A 19,674-nucleotide genomic window follows, 5' to 3' on the forward strand; every position below is an offset into this window, starting at 1 on the left:
TTAGGATTTCTCCGATCCGGCCGAACTGCTCGCTTCAGCTAACGTGAGCGCCGAAAAGTTGCTCGATTATGCGCGTGAAGCGGCCGAATTCTCCACAAAGTACCAAATGCCAAATCTTGAGTTCGCCGTGAATCATTATGGCAAACCCGACGTCGCCATGTTCGATTTCACATCCATGTTCGCCGCGGAGACATCGTGCCGTGTGATGTTGCGGCACGGCCATCGTTTGTTGCAATGCTTGGTAGGTGACAGCCTGCTGGAGCCCTTCTGGCCCACTGGTTCGGGCTGCGCGCGCGGTTTCCTTTCTAGCATGGATGCCGCATATGCGACTAAACTTTGGTCTAACCCGCGCAATAGTATTATGGGCGTTGTGGCGCAGCGTGAAAGTATATACAGGTGAAATAAAGTAGTACCAATGGCATTTACTAATTAGAAAAGTCAACTATAAGATAAAACTTAAATATGTTTTCTATTTAGACTACTTAATCAGACCACACCTGAGAATTTACAGCGGGACACAGGCTCTTATACAGTTGATCCAGCCTCAAGGTATCCCAATCTGAATCGCACGGCTGTCAGCCCCTACCAGGTGAAAACGCTCATCGACTCAGATGATCCAAAGGTATTCGAGCAGCCAATAGCCGAAATCATAACAACGCCAGCGTTAGCTGAGGGCCCAGCGTTGTTGCGCAAAACCCGTCGTAGTACAGGTATGTCTTGCTTAGATGGGCGGCAAGTGCAGACCGTTAAGATTTCGCTGTATCAACTGTAATGAATGAATAAATACAAACGTTTTACGGTTCAAATCAATTTCTTGTCCTCATTTTATTGCAACAGAATTGTTTGTATTTGTCTCTTTTGAAAAGGAAGCCAAAAATATTCATTCGTTACATTAATACGTGGTTCATATTGATATCTTTTCATTTCATATCATTGAAGCAATTATTAATAATTTTTAAAATTCTTAAAGATATTGTGCCTGAAGCTTTGCTACATTGGGTTTGCACTCAGCTGCATATGTACGATTTCGTAAAGGAATTACAGGAACCTGCCGACATACTTAAAAATGGAAAATCACTATGCGCCTTAATCAGCCGGTAGCCCATATAATATCATGTTGTTTTTTAAATGCATTTTGTAAATTTCGGTTTTCATTTGAACAATTCATTTAGTTTTCGGCCGGACTTAATCGATTACTCAGCAACACGTGACTTAACGCTGGCTGAACGCAATGAAGTTGCTTTCAGAATATTAGAAGCGGAATATCAACTGCCACGCATCATGAGCGGTGAGAAATCTGTAGATCTAGAGAAAGTGGATACACGTCACTGGCTGCACTATTTGAATCAAGTGCGTGAAGTGTTCCGCGGTGAAGTGCCGTATCTGAAACATCCAAAGATGGATATCTCAGAGCTGCGCGAAAAATACCGTCTCAACAATGCGCATGCGCAGCCAGACTTCTCGAAATTGTTGCAACTTTCGACCAAGCCGAAATATCCGAAAGCAAAAAGTCCCATCGAGGATATGGTGGACGTGCCGCAAGTGGTGCAACGCCGCTCGGTGCTGGATGAAGAGCGTGTAAAACGCGTGCGCAGGCATGAGCCGGCTGCAGGCGGCCCAGCTGCAGCTAGTTCGCCACAACAAGGTATGAACAGTGACAAAGAAATATCAAAATAGCCAATAAACTGAATTTCTGCATTGCAGGTCAAACCGATACACCACGTCGTGCCAAGAAGAGAAGAAATGTCGAGAAGGCTGCTAATATTGTGAGTACCACAATAGCGGTAATAAAGGATGCTTTTGTAAATTACATTTTCAGACATTGAAAAGTGATCTAAATAAAATTTCTGCTATCGAAATTGTCAGTAATAATATAACATACATAAAATTGAACTTGAGATGAAGTAGTTTGAGCATATATCCTGAAATCTTAAAAATGAATCAACTTTTCGAAATTTTAATTTTTTACCTTTTTCAAATCGACTTTCGACTTTTATTGGATAAATTTAATTTTTTAAATAATTTGAATAAATTTAAAATTAATTTGGCCAAAAAATACAAAATATCATGTTAATTTTAAAACAAAAAACACTTGAATAAGCACACAAATTGGTAGAACAATGAATTAAAAAACAAAATTAAACAATTTGTTAATGCTGTTTTAAGCAGAAAGTCAGGATCACTTTTCAAACACACACAAACAACACAAAAAAGTTATATATTTTCAGTTTTACATACAAACATATGTATATCTTATCACATCTGATGATTATTATTTGTAAATTATTCCATTTGAAAAACAAAACATACCGAAACGCTTGTGTATTATTATTTTCATAAGGTTCATATTATGCTAGACCGTCATCAGAGTACATGCATCGTCATAAATGAGCTTTCAGACTTACACTCTGAGGTATTCACCATATATTATTGATGTGCTCTCATGGTTTTTTGCTTTTGCATTTTTCGTACCTCCATCCGTTTTACTAATCTGACTACATTCACACATACAAATGTTTTCTATTGCCTACTCGTTCATCATTGGGTTTTCATTAAAAAAAAAGTCATACAAATATTAACCTTTATATTCATTTACTCACTTTACGTTTGCGCATATCCTTCCGTAGCAGTTCGTAATCAAACGCCAGGTCCCTTAATGTATTTAATAAGCATATGTATGTACACCCTATTGACCCTCTGCTCAATTTGCCAATTGCTGTTATTACGAATTATTAGGAAGAACGACAAAAGCGCCTACAAGAAATCGAACAAAATCGCCAGGAGCGTATAAGCAAACGTCGACAGCAACGTTATCAACAGACACAGAACTTTTACAAGAGCTTGCAAATGTTGCAAGTGAACACATTGCTGCGTGAAACTGACGATCCGACCGCATTTGAGGACTACTCATTGTTCATATATCGCCAACATGCGCCGGAGTTCAATGATCGCGTGAAGGATTTGGAGCGCAAATTGCTGTATCCTGTAAGATAGTCAAAGTTGTTGTACTTTTCTTGTTTACTGTTGCCTGCCACCATGTTTGATCGCGTGAATAGTGCAAAGCTGTTTACATGTTCTAAATGCTCCTGCTAACCCACTTAACACTCGCGGAATGCTGCTGATTTCGAGTGTTGCAATAAACGCTGTTAATCGTTGATAACTAATATTGAATGAATTATTTTGTTAACTAGGATTTCAGAGTTTTGTTAGAGAAATTTTAATAACATGCCGCTTTGATTTTAAATAACACAATCGCTCGTTGCTCAATAGTTAACTGTAAAATCATTTAATACTTATTTGGCGGAGAAAAGCAGATTTGGTATTAGTTGTGATCTTAAAGTGTATAGACGCGAGCTATTTAACTGGAAAATCGAGTTTTTTAAATCAGAAAAAATATACATATATTAGAATTACTGATATTCTCAATTTGTGGTATATAGCATTTGGACCTCATTACTAATTGACAAGCATAATTAGATTTGAAAAAGCCGAAAGTTTTTTTTTAAGGTAAATTTTCCTGATTTTCAGTTGAATAGCTACTTTTTATTGTAAATTTTGAGGTTATTATATATCATAACAATTTGTTAATTTGGCGTTACATCTCTGTCCACTGTTTAGCCGCGCTTCTCCTATTTGTAACTAGTTTACGTCTTGATTCTTTTAATCAAGTGTGGTAAGTTGTTGTCGAGACATTTGATTGATTTCTACAACAACGTTCAAGCTTTTAAGCATTTATAGCTATTATAAAAAAAGTATATAATTTTTACCCTCGGTAGTCACAGGGTCCTAGTATGCTGAACGCAGTTTTGAGTGATTTCTTCATATAAAATAGTTTTTGACTTAGAAAGAGCCACGATTACTTTTTGTTGAGGGCATTAAATCTATACATTTCATGTTTTAGGTTTATAATGGAGTTGCTTGTGATAATTTGTATGTGAAATCATTAAATATGTTATGTTTATTTGGTTTCATGGGTTTTGTGGGTTTCGTGTAATCGCAACTAACCAGTGAAAGCGACTAATGTACTCGTGCGTAATTTGATATTTTGTTTTGTATTCGCTGCGACCCGTTTGTGTTTAATTAATTTTGTTTTAAGAGTGTTTTAAGTTTTACTGTACGTGTACCTTTTTTGTTTAATATTAAGCTCCATTTAGATTGTTGTACAATTTATTTACGAAATGCTATAATTTTTTATATTGAAATCATGATTTTTTCTTTTTCTCCATAAAAACCTTTCCGACCACTTTTCCTACATTTTACTTTGCTAAAATTCAAAACTGAACACACACCTTCCCATTTCCACTTCCCTACCTCCGACGAACTGTGAAATTCAATGAAATGCCATGTACAGGATCGCAATCGCGGCGATATACCATCAGCCATGCCACGAAATAATCCGGATGAACAGTTTAGTGATCGCATCAAATCTATGGAGCAACGCATAAGCTCGAAGAATGCTTGTGGCAATGATAAGAAGCCCAAAGACTTAATGCGTGCCATTGGCAAGATCGACAGCAATGATTGGAATGTGCGCGAAATCGAAAAGAAAATCGAACAATCAAAACGAACTGAAATACACGGTCCGAAAGGACGTGAAAAGGTGCCGAAATGGAGTAAAGAACAATTTTTGGCTAGACAAAATAAAATGGCAAAACCAACGCGCCAAGAATCTGTAGAGGAGAAGTTCAAAGAGATCGATCAAACCTTAAAAAATTTGGATAAACAGCTAAAGGAGGGTTCCATACTGGAAGTTGGTGAACGCGGCCGCAACAAGGTCGCATCAATTGCTGGGCAATTTGTTAAGAAAGATGATAAAACGAGCGACGAAAAGAATCCTACTCCCGCCGCTGTCAATAGCGCGCCGAAATCCGTGAGTAATGTGCTAGTTGGGTCGACTTTACGGTTACTTTGCCCTGAAGACGTTGACGAACAATCACAAGCATCATATGTACGACTTTAGTATTGAAGTTTATAACTTAAGTCTGCAGTCGATATTATTATGGTTGCGCTTACGTAATGTTAGTTACAGTTGTCTTCAGTGGCAGTTCAGTGAAGTCGACTTTTTGGTTATCACTTTGTTTTTGTGTTGCTTGGGTTTTAGTTATTGCTTTCTCGTTTTATCCAACGTTTTTCATTTACTTGATTTTTTATTTTGTAATATTTCTTGTATGTATTATATTAATGCTTCAGAAAGACCTCGAATTTCTTGAAGCAGGATAATTATATCGAAATGGTTAATGTAGTCTTTGTTGAAGCGCCATGCGTTAATGCATTCAGGTTTAAAGGTTCTCTTAATTAGCATTTAAGTTCCGTTCCGAGGTGTTTCGTCTTTCATCTTTGCACATAACTCATACCCATACAAGCACTCACACTCGAATAACATTTGAGCTCACCATTTTTTTATCATTAATCATATCGTTAAGTGCTTTTAATATAGTACTATAAAATTGTATTTAATAATAATCATATTTTTCACCAGAGCGCTAAGGTCGCGTTGGCATTTAAGAAGCAAGCCGCGTCCGAAAAGTGCCACTTCTGCAAACAAATCGTTTACTTAATGGAAAAAATCACCGCCGAAGATCTCGTATTTCATCGTTCGTGTCTGAAGTGTCATCATTGTCATACAAATTTGCGTCTCGGCGGCTATGCATTCGATCGCGACGATCCAAATGGACGCTTCTACTGCACGCAACACTTTAAGCTGCCAGCAAAGGCAATACGTCCTGTAGTCAGAAAACCAGGTCAAAGGGTAAATATCACTCACTTATATATGCATGCACAGAAATTATTATAATGTAATTTCAGAAGCCAACTCAGCAGCAACAAGCTGCCGCCGCTGCAGCTGCTGCCGTCGACATTACCGTTACAACGGCGGACGCTGCAAGTGGAATCACACAAACAGACCTACCCAAAACGCCTGATAAACTTCGTGGCCCCGCTGACAGCGTTGTACAGCTCGATTTATTGGACCGTGGTCAAACACCGGAACGTATCGAATTCGAAAATACCGATGCTATGTCCGATGGTGAACCTTCGGAGGAGCATATACTCGATGAGCACGAGTGGTCGGGCAGAAATTTCTTGCCTGAATCTAATCAAGATTCTGAATCGGATCTCTCCAGTTCCGATGACTCGGATACCGAGTCTGATGCTGATATGTTCGAAGAGGCAAATGACTCACCATTGGCCGCACAAACATTACAGTTGGCCACCGATTGGATTGGCAAACAACATTACTCCGATAGTGATGATTCAGATGATTTTTATGATTCGAGTGACGGAATTGCGGGTGAGTTTTCCAAATTCGTAATATCAATCATATAAAGCTCGCATTAATTAACGATTACAACCATATCAACTAAGACTCATGGTGTAGATTCGATCCGTTAAAATTTATCAAAATCAATCTCAAATACCACTATCTTCACTTGTTAGCATTTGGGATTATTTTACAATTGCTTTGCATTGACTATTTCTCAGATGACGATGGTAAAGACGATACCGAAGGTGAAGATTTCAAAAAGGCTCGTGAACTACGTCGAGAAGAAGTGCGCCTACAGCCACTGCCCGCGAACTTGCCCACTGACACGGAAACTGAGGTGAGTTTTAATCATTGATATTGAACTAGCTTATGTTCTTTTATTAATTCTTGCAATAAATCACTATTATTTTTATATTTATTTTCTTCTATCAATTGTCATCACATATACTCACCTTGAAATACAAAATTTAATGGTGTTGGTTTCATTATTATCACACAAATTTGTACTAAAATTAATTTTCAAACAAATCCACAAAACAAAATATAAAAATAGATTCCATTGCCAGCTGAAAATAATGAAGGCATTGAAAATGTAGAGATGATTCCAGTTCCGGCGGGTAATGAGGCTGTTGAACAGCCTGCCCTAAAGCAAGACGCTAAACTAGATATTGATAAGTGTTCCGAAAATTCATATAACTCTGAAAAATCCTTCATGTCGGTGGATTCGTTTGCTGGTGACATAGCACCACTTCCCACACACGCCCCCTCTAAGGCGCTACCACCTACAAAAGCGGACATTGAGAAGTTGGAACAAAGCACTGGACGCCGCTTTAGCGCCGAAATTGAGGCAATCAATGAGAAACTACATCGCCTCAACAGTGTGGTTAAAATGAGTAAGGATATCGAAACCATAGCCAAAGAAAATTTAGTAAACAGCGATATACTGAAGAAATTAACAATGAAAGAAAAATGGCTGGCAGACAACTCTGCAAGCAACTCAAATCCACTAGCACCCAAGTCAGCGTTTGAAAATCGTTTTGCGCCGAAACAGGATGTGCTAAAAGAGCAGAAAGAAAATGCGAAGGCTGATGAGAATATAAAACAGCCTACTGCTACCTTGGCTGAAAGTGTGTTAGAGAAGCTAAAAACAGAATTAAAATCTGAAAAGAGTAACGAGAATGCCAGCACAGATATTAAAAAGTCTGCCGCGGCTCAAAAAGCCACTTCACCTGAAGAGGTATTGGCGAGTTTGAAAGCAGAGATCAAAACAGCTTCGCTCAATCGCCAAGGCAGTCTTAAAAGACAACAGCTAAGTCCGACTGCCAGTCCCAGCGCTAGCAAAAAGCCCAGTGCAAGTGCTAGTCGCTCTAATAGTTTTAAGAGCAAAGCTACACAGGAAAACAAAGAATCTGCTAAAAGCGGAGAACAGTCTGTTAGTCGCACAAACAGTCTTAAGCGTTCGGAAAAATTCACCTCTAAGGACGAGGTCATAGCAAATGATAGCCGAATGCAAATACAAAACATATTGGGTCTTGTGAAGAACATTGATGATAGCAAAGATAAGGGAATTGGTCCTAATCGGTCGAATTCAGATATGGGTAAGCTGTTTTATGACGCGGAGAGTAAATTTTCACCAAAGGTCGACAGACGACTGATGCAGGAAAAGTTGAAGGAAATCGAAGCAAAAAGTTTTTCCGGCACAATGGACGCCATAAAATCGCAAATGGTCGTGCCAACTGTTAGTTCCCAAGCAAACCCATCCGTAGACCTCTCCAAATATTTTCCCGATCAAAAGCAACAGAAAACAAATGCCGCTGCGGTCAATAAAAACCAAAAAAATTTAAAGGATGTTGATTTAGCAAAATATTTTCCCAGCAGTCCGACGCCACAGCGTCGCAGTGCCGTAGTAACAGTTGCGGACAAGTTGAAGAAGTCGCAAACGGAGAATGCCATTGCGCCTGCACCGACTACTTCAACAAATGCAAGCAATAAAAACACAACGGCGGTTAAGGTCAACAAACTTGCGCCGAAACGACAAGCTTCACTGGGAAACGCCGCTTTCAGTTTGCGTGATCATCAGTTGGACGGCGCCGTTGATTTGTCAAAGAAAACTACACCAGTCGTGGTCAATAAAGATGTAGCAGCAAAAAGCGGACAAGCCGCCGTCACAACCACAACTGCAACGGCAGCTGTGACAAAGAAGGGTAATGTGAAGATCATAAAAAAGATTGTGCCCAAAAAGAAGGTGGGAGGAAACGCAACGAAAAAGGCCAATGACGTACAAGACAAATCTATTGTGCCACGTGATGAATCTGATCGGGTGCTAGATGAAATTCTACAATGCTCTGATAAGGAGATGCATTCACCCAGTGCGGAGTATTCGAAACTATTCAAGGAGGAAAAATCACCCAGCGAAGATCTTTCAGATAAAATTGAGCGTATGTTCCAAGAAACGGGCATAGATTTAGGTATAGCCGAACCGGCAACAATCAGTAATAAAAAGCGTTTGCTGAAAACCAAATCATTGGGGGAGGGGGAGTTCGAGCGACTCTCAAAAGAGAGAAGCATGGCGAAAGACGAATTGACAACTAAAGAGGACGGCGATCGACCCATCGGTGTACAAGGCTTACTGGCACGTTTCGAATCAATGAGTTCGGTTAAGTCTTCGGAGCAATCGTTCAAACTGCGGCGTATGGAATCAACCATAAGCAATTTAAACAAGTCGCAGGAATCACTAATTTCTCATGATTCCGCCATGTCGCGTGAGTCCGACTCATTGAGTGATTTGGAGAAGACAATGGAATATCTGAAGTCTGAATGGCGTAATGAAGCAACCAATTTTCTACAAAAGAAACGCGATAACTTCTTTTCGAAGAAACGTGCGATTGAAGAAGAAGAAGCGGCAGCCAAAACCGAAGCATTGAAAAAGTCAAAATACGAAGATTTGCCCGTGCAATACCGTGAGTCGAAGTTTGCCAAGTTTTTCGGTATCAAATCGAAATCACCAGAAAAAATTAAAACCAAATCACCCGAGAAGAAAAATGTGGCAACCACAAAAAAAACTTTAGTTAATAGCGGCACAGTGAAGAAATCATCGTCGCCAAGCAAGAACTTAAATAAAACCACGGAAACGAAAGCGAAAGCGAAACCGTCCACAAATTTACAAGTTAACTCAAAGAATGCCAAACGTAAGTCGCCTTCGCCAACAAAAAGTCAACGCAACACTTCTGACAACACAAAGAACAACGTCGACAAGGTTTCAAAACCAGCGGAAGCTGCAAGGAAGAGGATATCGCCGCCTAAAAGTCAAATGGAAGACTTCGAAACCTTACTCTTAGTGGAAAAGGGTAGTATAATGAACTTAGAGACCAAGGTATCGCCAGTTCATGACCAAAATGTTATTGTGGCTCAAGACCCTTGCGATCAAAACCAATCCAATGGCGTTGCGTGCACTGTTACTGACACGGCTATTCAAACCAAAACTTTATCGCGCCAAAACTCCAACAACTCTGATAATTCAGCACCAGAAACACCGGTCTTAAAAAGACGGCCACTTGTAGAGGACATAAAAAATTTACCAAAGACAGGCTGTGACAAATCGCTAAGCAATTCACGCCGCAATTCCGCCGCAAGTTTGCATTCGCGACGCTGTTCAGATGTCTCGCTGGCTGAAAAACTGGATATTGTAGCCACAAAATTAACACAAAGTTCGCCAGATAGTGGAAATGTGGATGAACTGTTCCAAAATATTGTAGAACGCCTTTCTAACGAACACAGTGAACAGAACGCCAATACAGAAGAGGAATGTGATTCATTGTGTACGTCTATTAGTAAAAGCCCCAGTGCTGCACCGACGACAGTACGCATGCGGGGCTCGTCAGAGGATGAAAGCATCGAAAAGTTATTTAGTCAGTTCTCAGATGAAATGTTGGTGAATGTGGAGTTTGATTCGAACGATGAATTGGTGGGCATCACACCACGCATACCATTGAAGAGCACTGCGATCGAAGAGGACGCAGATTTTGTTGATCGACTTGAGTCTTTAGAAAAGGATGAGGTGCCTACAATCAAATTTGAAACACTAGAATCTCCCAAAGCTTCATCAGATTTCACACAAGCCAATGAGCATGAAAATAATAAAAGTGCCACGTCTAATGCTGATCAAAAAACACTCTGCAATCCCTCAGCTATCAAAGCAGGACCCTTAACTCTCGAGAGTATACAGACAATGCTTTATATGGAACCCCAAGAAATGCCTTTCCCCATCCGTCCACAGCGACGACAGAAAAGTACCTCATCCTCCAGTGAAGCTTCAGCACCCATTGCACCGCAACGCATCAAACACAAATTAGCAAAATTATGCCCCGACAATATGCCTCCATCGGTGCAGGATTTATTGCAAACAACATTCACAAAAAGTTTAACTGCTGAATTAGCAGCAAATGGTGGCATTTCAATACACAAGTTCCCACGTAACATATCCGAAGATGAATTAGAGGATGTGAAGGAAAGTCATTACCAGAACCTTCCAATCTCTGTTCAACGATCAAGTCCAATAACTGAAAATAAGAACAATGTACAATCAAATCATGTTGTCAACGAGACACTCCCTATTAAGGATATACCTAAAGAAACTTCAAAAGTTGCGAAAATAAAACAAACGGAAGATGGAAAGATCAATGATGTGCAAACCATAAATGACGAAGAAAGCAGAGCCAACTATTCTAATAATAAGCAATCGACTCAAGATATCACTTCGAATGTGATTCCTGAAATGCCAGTAAAAACTGAGACTTCTATTAATCAAATAATAACTCCATCCAATGAACCTGGAATCGTCCTTCGAAAAAATTCACAAGCCTCCATTGATGAAAAAACGGGTAATGCAACCGTATCTGCTGCAATGCGGCGAACCCTTCCAAGAAATTCACAGGCCTCCATTGATGAAAAAACGAGTAATTCCACGGAATCTGCAGCAATGCAGCGAACCCTCCGAACAAATTCACAGGCCTCCATTGATGAAAAAACGAATAATGCAACCGAATCTCCAGAAATGCAGCGAAACCAACCGAGATCCGCAATAAACGGGAAAACAATTAAAACCGAAGCGATTTCTAACACACCAAGGCTTCCAAAATCTTCAGTCTTAGAACAAACAACATCGCCTCTCAAACAGAGTCCGTTATTACAGCGAAAATTATCGCAATCTTCTACTGGCAGTGATAAGATACCAACTCTCAATGACTCTCCGATCACACAATGCAAAGCAACGCAAAATACCAATGTGGACCTTGGTAACTCTCCATTGATGCAATGGCGGTTATTACAAGCTGCAAGCAATTCAGACTCAGCAGAGAATCTATCCACGACCACTAATCTTAAAGACAATTTAAATGGAGATAATACGAAATCATCAAACAGCAATGAGATTTTGAGCGTTCCAAATTCCAGCAAAGCCTCAAGTAAGGAGCGATCGTTGGAATGGGATATGACTAAAATGCCGGCGAGTCCTATGCCACGACGTAAATTCATTCATGCCGAACGTCGTGGTTTAGACGAAACTAGAATAAAAGATGTTTCGCCGACGAGTTCAATAAGACTGCTGAATAATATTTCCTCCAACAGCAGTGACTCAGATGAACGTCGTATAATAGAAGATTTCGAAATGGAGCGCCGCCAAGCATTGATACAACGTGACAAAGAATATAAAGAATTGGAGAAAAAAGAAAGAGAGAATGAAAATATAACGAAAGTAAAGAAACCACAAACGGGTAATAAAATCAATAGCAACAACAACTCTAAGTGCACAACACCACGTCCCACACCACTGAGTTCGCGTCGGGGGACACAAGATAGCATTAGCACACAAAGGGAGGTCACACCACCAAACTTTAAAAAGCTTGTAATACCAGCGGAAACAGAAGATTTACCTTCACTTAGTTCCCGTTGCAGCTCATTTGCGTTTATCGAGCTGATGAGCAATGGTGAAGCGAGGGAAGCGCCGATGCCACAAAAATTGAAAATTCCCACAAAACCGCAACCGATAGTCTTGCCAGAGATCAATGAACCTATAGCCGAAGTTTTTCAGAATAGACCATGGCCTAAGCCGGAGCTTTCACCAGAGATCGATATGAGTGATTCACCCGATACGGTGATCGAGGTGAAACGCGCTAATTCAGCACCACGATCACCGGTTGCCGAAGTTTTTCGTAATCGCAAATGGCCTGATGGCAAAACGGTATTCAACGAGGAGAGTGAACAATACTCAGACGACGATGATTTCATCAGAAAGATCTCTAAGAATAGAAGCAAATACCGCAAAATGCAATCACATTCACCACAACCAACGACTCGGCATAGATTGGCTACCGACGAACTAAGTGATGGAAAAATGTCATCAAAGTCCATCTCAGATCTTCGCAAAGATTCGCCTATCACCTCCATCTATGAAGCGGAACCCTCACTTAATTTCGGTACGCGGTCATCCGCATCGAGTGTTGACAACTCATCTACGCATACTTCGATCAGTGGTGCGCCGAAACGACCGTTGCGACACATACCAGTTGGTCAAACGCCCGAACAAACAATAGACGCCAGTACACGAATGCTGTTGGATCGCAGCAAACGCTTACATAATCGTAAAAGTGAGTTTATCAATGAACGTGCCGCTGAACGGAATCCATATTTACGCGATGTAGTTAACGCAGAGCGCATAGAACGTGAGGCACTCGATGCAGCGGAGGACGAGTTGGAATGTTATCGACCCAGCGGATATAAGAGCAAACAACTGACACGTTTTCCCACTTCACGAACACTTGGGCGCGATCATAGCAGATTGTCAAATAGTCATTATAGTTACACGCCTACATATAATTCGGATTATGCGTTGAGCAACCGACGCCTTTATGGCACACCGACATTACCATATACCAGCACCGCTTCTTTAAACCACAATCCATATCTGACTACGGGTAGTGCGGCGTATGGTGGCGCCATTGGACGCAGCATGCATTTCAACGACTACACTAGGCGCAGTCCTTCGCGGCACCGTGAACGGGAACACTCCAAAGAATCGTGCGTTATAGCTTAAAAGAAATATGCATTCATTTATTTTGTTAGATGCACTAAATTTCCATTTAACATTAGATTTTGGAGATATTAATACAATGCTTTCAACGAACAACAACAACTACAACACGAACAAAACTCAAAGCGAGCCAAGAAACTTCAAAAAGTTGTTTTACCCATACTTTGGCTCAAATAACGAACGAAACTAGTTGAAAACATAAGTACATTCACATATTTGTAAGAATTATAAACAATTTTGAATACAAAAAATTTTAATAACAAACTAATGTAATGAAACCAACGCCAGTCTCAACAAAATAGTACAACATACACATATCAAAGTCTTTAGTTAGCATTACACATACTAAAGAATTAAAGTAATCAATTTAAATAAATGTAAACGTAAACACAAACATAAACAAAAACAAAAAACAAAAAAAATATTCGTTGCAATGCCTGTACGTACGACCCTCCAACGACCAACCAACGGACCAAGCAACCAACCAACAACCATTCAACCAAAAACGTCTGCCTAACTGCCCGCCAGCTTGTTTACGCTCGGTGTGCCTCAAACAAACATATAAATCCTTGAATGCGGTTAACAAAATTGTCTCCCACACATTCATATTTAAGAGCGGAAGAGGAATTGAAAACGTTAAAACAAAAATTATGACAAAGTGCAATAAGAGAAAGTTGAGGCTTAACACTCAATAACCACCATCGGGTACGATCTGTGAAGGTAAAAAAAAACTAATACATAACCCAACCAAACCAATACCGCTTTGGCGTACAAGTGTGTATTAAGCTATAAATAATAACTGCTTCAAAGTCAGCTGCCTTTGTTTACGTTCGAGATCGATAGATCGAGACTTACGTGCGCCATCCATGTTAACCCGGAATGATGTGCGGGCATAACAAAACGTGCGTCCATTGTGCGCTGAACTCGCTTTAACCCACTGTTAGCGTTACTTAACCAACTTTGCCGCGTTCTATGCTAATATGTACCTACTATATTTTAATTAATAAATTAATCAAAACTTTTATAAATGCGTTCCTCAAGTGTAGTACTTGTGCTCATTTGTGCTGTGCCTTTTTGGATCGTACCTCATTGCTGATTGTTGTGTAATGAATTGAAGTACATATCATTGCTCCCATCGTTTTGCATGCATTTTGCGAATCCATTTGCTTCCAAACTCGCAACACGACTAAAATATCGACTAAACCGCTAGTGAAGAGATCACAAGCAAAAATCCACAAATCCGACTACTCACTGCCTTGTTTTGTTTATGACTGTGTATTGGTATATAGTACAACGTTCACAGCCTTTATTGTATATTTGTTGGAATTTGTTTCTTCATTGCCTTTAAATAAATAAACTAGCTCGGAAATTAAATAATGTGCATTTACGTTTTGCAGGTTCAAAGCGAATCAGAGTCGACATCTCCCGAGGAGGTTGAGCTCAATTCAGCCACGGAAATTTCCACTGATTCGGAGTTCGATCACGATGAAATAATTCGTGAGACACCTAAAATATTCATCGATGATACTCACCTCAGAAAACCAACAAAAGTTCAAGTAAGATTGTCCAAACAATAGACAAAAGTATACATATCCTAATCAATATCATTACAGGTAAAATCTACCGTTATTGCTTCGACTGCCAGTCAACGACATCACATACCATCCGCCAACACTGCTAATGCACATAACTTGAGGGGCAGTTATCTGCAGAAGTATCAAGTTAACCCACCACAACCACAATTCAAACCACTTGTACAGGTGGATCCGACGCTCTTAACGAAAAGTCGTACTCCCTTACAAAATCCACGTCCCGGCGATTATCTGCTCAATAAAACGGCCAGTACGGAGGGTATCGCCTCAAAGAAAAGTCTAGAGCTCAAGAAACGTTATTTGCTTGGTGAACAGGGCAATGGCAATAAGATACAAAAATCTGGCTCTACTTCGGTACTTGACTCACGCATACGCAGTTTCCAGTCGAATATATCCGAATGCCAAAAGTTACTGAATCCAGGTAGCGGCATTTCAGCCAGCATGAAAACCTTTTTGGATCGTACGAAATTAGGCGAAAGTACAAACAATGATTTAATGCGTTCGGCAACAACAAACATTTTGAACGACCTCAAAGTTGAAATTACGATACAGAAGGCCTCTTCCACTGCTTCGACAGATAATGAGAAGGAAAACGTGTTTGTGAATAGTAAAAATGAGCTAAATAAAGGTATGGAATATTCGGAGACTGTTAATACGACTCTAGTCGAGACTGTCAACAACAAAAAATCACCTTCAACACCAACTAATAGTCACACAATTTTGGCCACAATAGATTTAGTTACACCGGAAAAGGAAAAACCAAAATCTATAATAGATATTACGAAGGTAGATATACCAACGAAAATGTTGGAATCGAATATCGATTTCATAGAGAACATTAATGTTGACGATGCTGAGATGAAACCTAATTCCCCTGAAAATAATGATGCATTGCTCACTGCCGATAGTAATAAAATTATAGATCTTACATGCGAATCACCAGTAAAAAGTGACAATACCATAATAGAAGAACTGAAGCCCGATGTATCGAAAGATGTTAAAGAAAGAATACCCGATTTACTGGGTCATATTGGACAGGAAGTAAAATCAGCAGGTAAGACAACACCTTTACGTCAAACAGAGGATCAACAGCATCTTTTGAGTCACTCTTGCGACGAGGAGAAAATGGATTCACCAGAAAAACTGGAAGAACTTTTCGAGAACGATACGTTACAAATACAAGTGCCGAACATACCGTGGAGCACACGCAAAATGGACACAATGTCATCAACCGAAGGCTCCAGCTGCACATCTGGCTCATCGAGCATCGAAGATATACAACACTATATATTGGAGTCAACCACTAGTCCAGATACACAAACCGGTGGTATGGCCATTGGACATCAAGTACCACGTGTAGAAATCCATGACACATCCGGAACACTCATGCAAATTGATAGTTTGATGATAATTGATGGTAAATATATTGGTGATCCTGAAGATCTGAAATACATGGAAATACCTGCGGGCGTAGTAGTACCAGAGACGCCTGCCATCAAGACATCGGAAATCGAGGATGAAAACGAAGCTGATATGGAACCAGTTACTGCAACACCCGAACCGGTAGAATGTACGGTAATTGAGGCTGAACCAAATAAATTAGATGAGGGTGAAGAGACAGAGAATGCGTATACTGAAGCACAATTACCACCATTGCCTGAGAGAGGTCCGCCATTGCCAGAACGGGGACCACCAAATATAAAAACGTATAATCTTAAATTCGATACTAAAAACGAAAATAAGGTAGAAAGTCTTAAGCATCTTCCGTTAATCGTTGAACAAACTATGGAGCATACAAAAGCGGTTAAACCACTTACGCTGAATTTGAGTGCTGTTCAAAAATCACCAAACACGCCCACAACACCTACAGCTTCTTCAATCGCTTGCCCTGCCATAGACCACACACCAAATTCACCGCTTGTGGACAGTGATATAACACCGACGGGCGAACTAATGTCTCGCGGATCCGACTCAGAAACCGAACTGACCGGAACCGGTCAGGCGTTAACTGAAACCGAGTTGTCGGACTGGACAGCGGACGATTGTATTTCGGAGAATTTCATTGATATGGAGTTCGTGCTTAACTCTAATAAGGGAACGATTAAACGTAATAAAAAAGAGAAGAGGCGTATGTCTGCAGCTTCGAAATTGCCGACCACAATTGAAATGCTGGGTGAGATAAATAAAACAGCGCCGGTTGCGGAATTCGAGGGCATACTGAAATCTATCGATATTGATGATATTGAATTCATGGATACCGGCTCTGAGGGTTCATGTGCGGAAGGATATTCTGCTACCAACACAGCGCTGTTGCGGAATCGCGGATATGTGGAGTTTATCGAAACTACACCAAAGCAAACCCCTACGCACAAAACAAATTCACTCAAATCTGCCGCTGGTACACATAAACCAGTTGCTACCAAGCGTGATGAGAAACTTGGTGTAGATTACATTGAACAGGGCGCTTATATCTTACAAAACGATGATCATGAACATGATATGCTTAAGACGCCTGTGAATGAAGAGTCACATTTGGTAGCATCGCTGGCGGAAAAATCCCAAGCCACAGGTCCGCCTTCACTCATGACACAATCACTGACCGATTCCAGCACACTTAACGATCTGGAGGACGACAGTCTCTTCACAGCAACACCAAACTCACAAATTCAATTATCGACCGCCACCACTACTAAGACCACAACGGAGGAGAGTGAAGCGTTAACCGTTGTAACTAGTCCGCTTGACTCATCTTCACCAAAAGTAGCCGATGTGCTCAACAGTACTTACATTGTAGATAAAGGCGCTGAATTGACAACTGGCTCAACTCCCAGCAGTTCAGATAAGAATCCAAAAACCTCACAGTCAACATGCACAACAATGAGCAGTTCAACTGCCTCTTCGAACAAAGCAATACATCCACATAGCGTCTCACAAGAAAATGCTGCACCTTTAGCGACTGCGCCGAAAGCAGCACCACGTAAACCCTCAAATGAGTTGTCCTATGAGGAGTGCGTTCGTGCGTTGCAGCAAAAAATTACACAAATCAGTACGGCTCGTGATTCCGATGTGCGTAAACAAAGGCGAAAGAGTTCCAAAGGTGAAATGCCCGCCGGAAATGCTCAAACTGTGATAGAAGCAACACCAGCCGAATCGGAAAACGCGATTGTCAATGCATCTGTAACGGCAACTGCCAGTCCTTCGGGAGCGGCTACACAAATCCACAAGGTACCTGAAATTCCGACATTGACACGCAAGCTAGAGGAGATCACAAAAGAACGCACCAAGCAGAAGGACCTGATACATGACCTAGTCATGGACAAACTACAATCAAAGAAACAGTTAAACGCCGAAAAACGTTTGCATCGCAGTCGCCAACGTACGATGCTAACAAGCGGTTACGCAAGTGGCTCTAGTCTAAGTCCTACACCGAAAATCGCGGCGGCTACCACAACTACTGACACCAATTGCACTAGCCGAGCGCACTATCATGAATCCACAGCAGCGACACCGTCGACGACTATAGCAAGGGACACAGAAGAACGTTCAAATTGCTCAAATTTCAGAGAAAGTATACCACTACAAAAATCATCGACATATGTGTCCGCCTATGGAATGTCCGGCGGTTCGCCAACCCGCATTATTGGTTATCATCAACGACCCTTCAGCGAACACTTGACCAGCGAGCAATTGGATGCATTCGAAAGATACAAATTGACTAAAACTCCATCGTTTTCGTACGGCTTACCGAATCAATCCAACAAAACAACATTGAAGAATGAAAGCGCTTACAACTTTGTGACACCAGTTGCACCTGCACGTCCTAATCGCAATCAAAAGCCCTTAATTTCTACCTTAAGTGCAGATAGCTCACTTTCCGCGTCGACTGAGAATTTACGCACCGAAGCACGCGCTCGTGCTCGACTCAAATCGAACACTGAACTTGGTCTCAGTCCAGAGGACAAAATGCAATTATTGCGCCAACGTTTGCATCTCGAACACTTGGAAACCAAAAATAACACTGCTACCGCACTACATTCACAAGTTCCGCTGAAATCAACAAACGATACGGAGCAACAGAGCATATGTGATCGCCGGTTGAGCGCTTCGAAAAGTGTCAACGATTTAGCTTACTTGACAAGCAAACAATCGGAATTATCTGCCGATGTCAATTCGAATACGAAACCAACCGGCGCCACTGCCGATTTCACATCCGATCCAAATTTGTTACTCTCTTCCAACTCCATACAGTCCAGCATGGGAAGCATCAATAACAAAGCAGCAGCCAAAGGCAAGACCAGTCGCAGACAAAAGGATCCTGAACGTCGTAAGAGTTTGATACAATCATTATCTAGCTTCTTTCATAAGGAGAAAAAGGACACCGGTAACGGTGGTGGTGGTAACGGTAGCGCAACTAGCGTAGTTGGCTCTGCACAGTCAGAGCGTCCGGGAACTAGTGGCAACAATGGCACAACAGCTACGAGCGGCATTGATATGGGCGTTTTTGGCCGCTTCCGCATATCGCCCAAAACTAAGGAGAAATCCAAGGTTAGTAAACGGCTTTCCAATTGCGTCCCTACTTTTTGTAGCCTTGTGTGATGTGTATGTGTGTGTGTGTTTGCTCACTGACATCCCGTGTAATATTCGCAGCTAACTGCTGTTAAACGTGTGCTGCAAGTCAAATGTTTGGTGGTGGGATGAATTGTATGTGTATGTAAGTGTGTTAAGTAAATTTA

At 40.9% G+C, this 19,674-nt stretch overlaps 1 protein-coding gene across 17 annotated transcripts in view; it reads left to right on the top strand.

Moving 5' to 3' along the window:
* Nucleotides 1-19,674, top strand: part of LOC120773526 (F-actin-monooxygenase Mical) — a 92,787-nt gene that overhangs the window by 64,915 nt on the left and 8,198 nt on the right. For 7 of the 17 annotated variants that reach the window (XR_005705175.1, XR_005705171.1, XR_005705173.1 and 4 more), the window contains 13 exons: nucleotides 5-396; nucleotides 478-710; nucleotides 971-1,097; nucleotides 1,173-1,645; nucleotides 1,705-1,766; nucleotides 2,737-2,985; nucleotides 4,352-4,870; nucleotides 5,480-5,749; nucleotides 5,806-6,289; nucleotides 6,481-6,599; nucleotides 6,816-13,336; nucleotides 13,409-14,069; nucleotides 14,747-14,804. Coding sequence is in view for 5 of the 17 variants with exons in the window: in XM_040102514.1 (XP_039958448.1) it covers nucleotides 5-396; nucleotides 478-710; nucleotides 971-1,097; nucleotides 1,173-1,645; nucleotides 1,705-1,766; nucleotides 2,737-2,985; nucleotides 4,352-4,870; nucleotides 5,480-5,749; nucleotides 5,806-6,289; nucleotides 6,481-6,599; nucleotides 14,747-14,905; nucleotides 14,963-19,486 (7,611 nt within the window). In the remaining 12 variants the exon portion in view is untranslated. Of the gene's footprint in view, nucleotides 1-4; nucleotides 397-477; nucleotides 711-970; nucleotides 1,098-1,172; nucleotides 1,646-1,704; nucleotides 1,767-2,736; nucleotides 2,986-4,351; nucleotides 4,871-5,479; nucleotides 5,750-5,805; nucleotides 6,290-6,480; nucleotides 6,600-6,815; nucleotides 13,337-13,408; nucleotides 14,070-14,746; nucleotides 14,906-14,962; nucleotides 19,487-19,674 lie in introns of those variants that run through there. The other 10 variants (XR_005705185.1, XR_005705186.1, XM_040102514.1 and 7 more) reach the window with 5 other exon arrangements.

Source organism: Bactrocera tryoni, chromosome 1, assembly GCF_016617805.1.
Source record: "Bactrocera tryoni isolate S06 chromosome 1, CSIRO_BtryS06_freeze2, whole genome shotgun sequence".
NCBI classification, from domain to species: Eukaryota; Metazoa; Arthropoda; class Insecta; order Diptera; family Tephritidae; genus Bactrocera; species Bactrocera tryoni.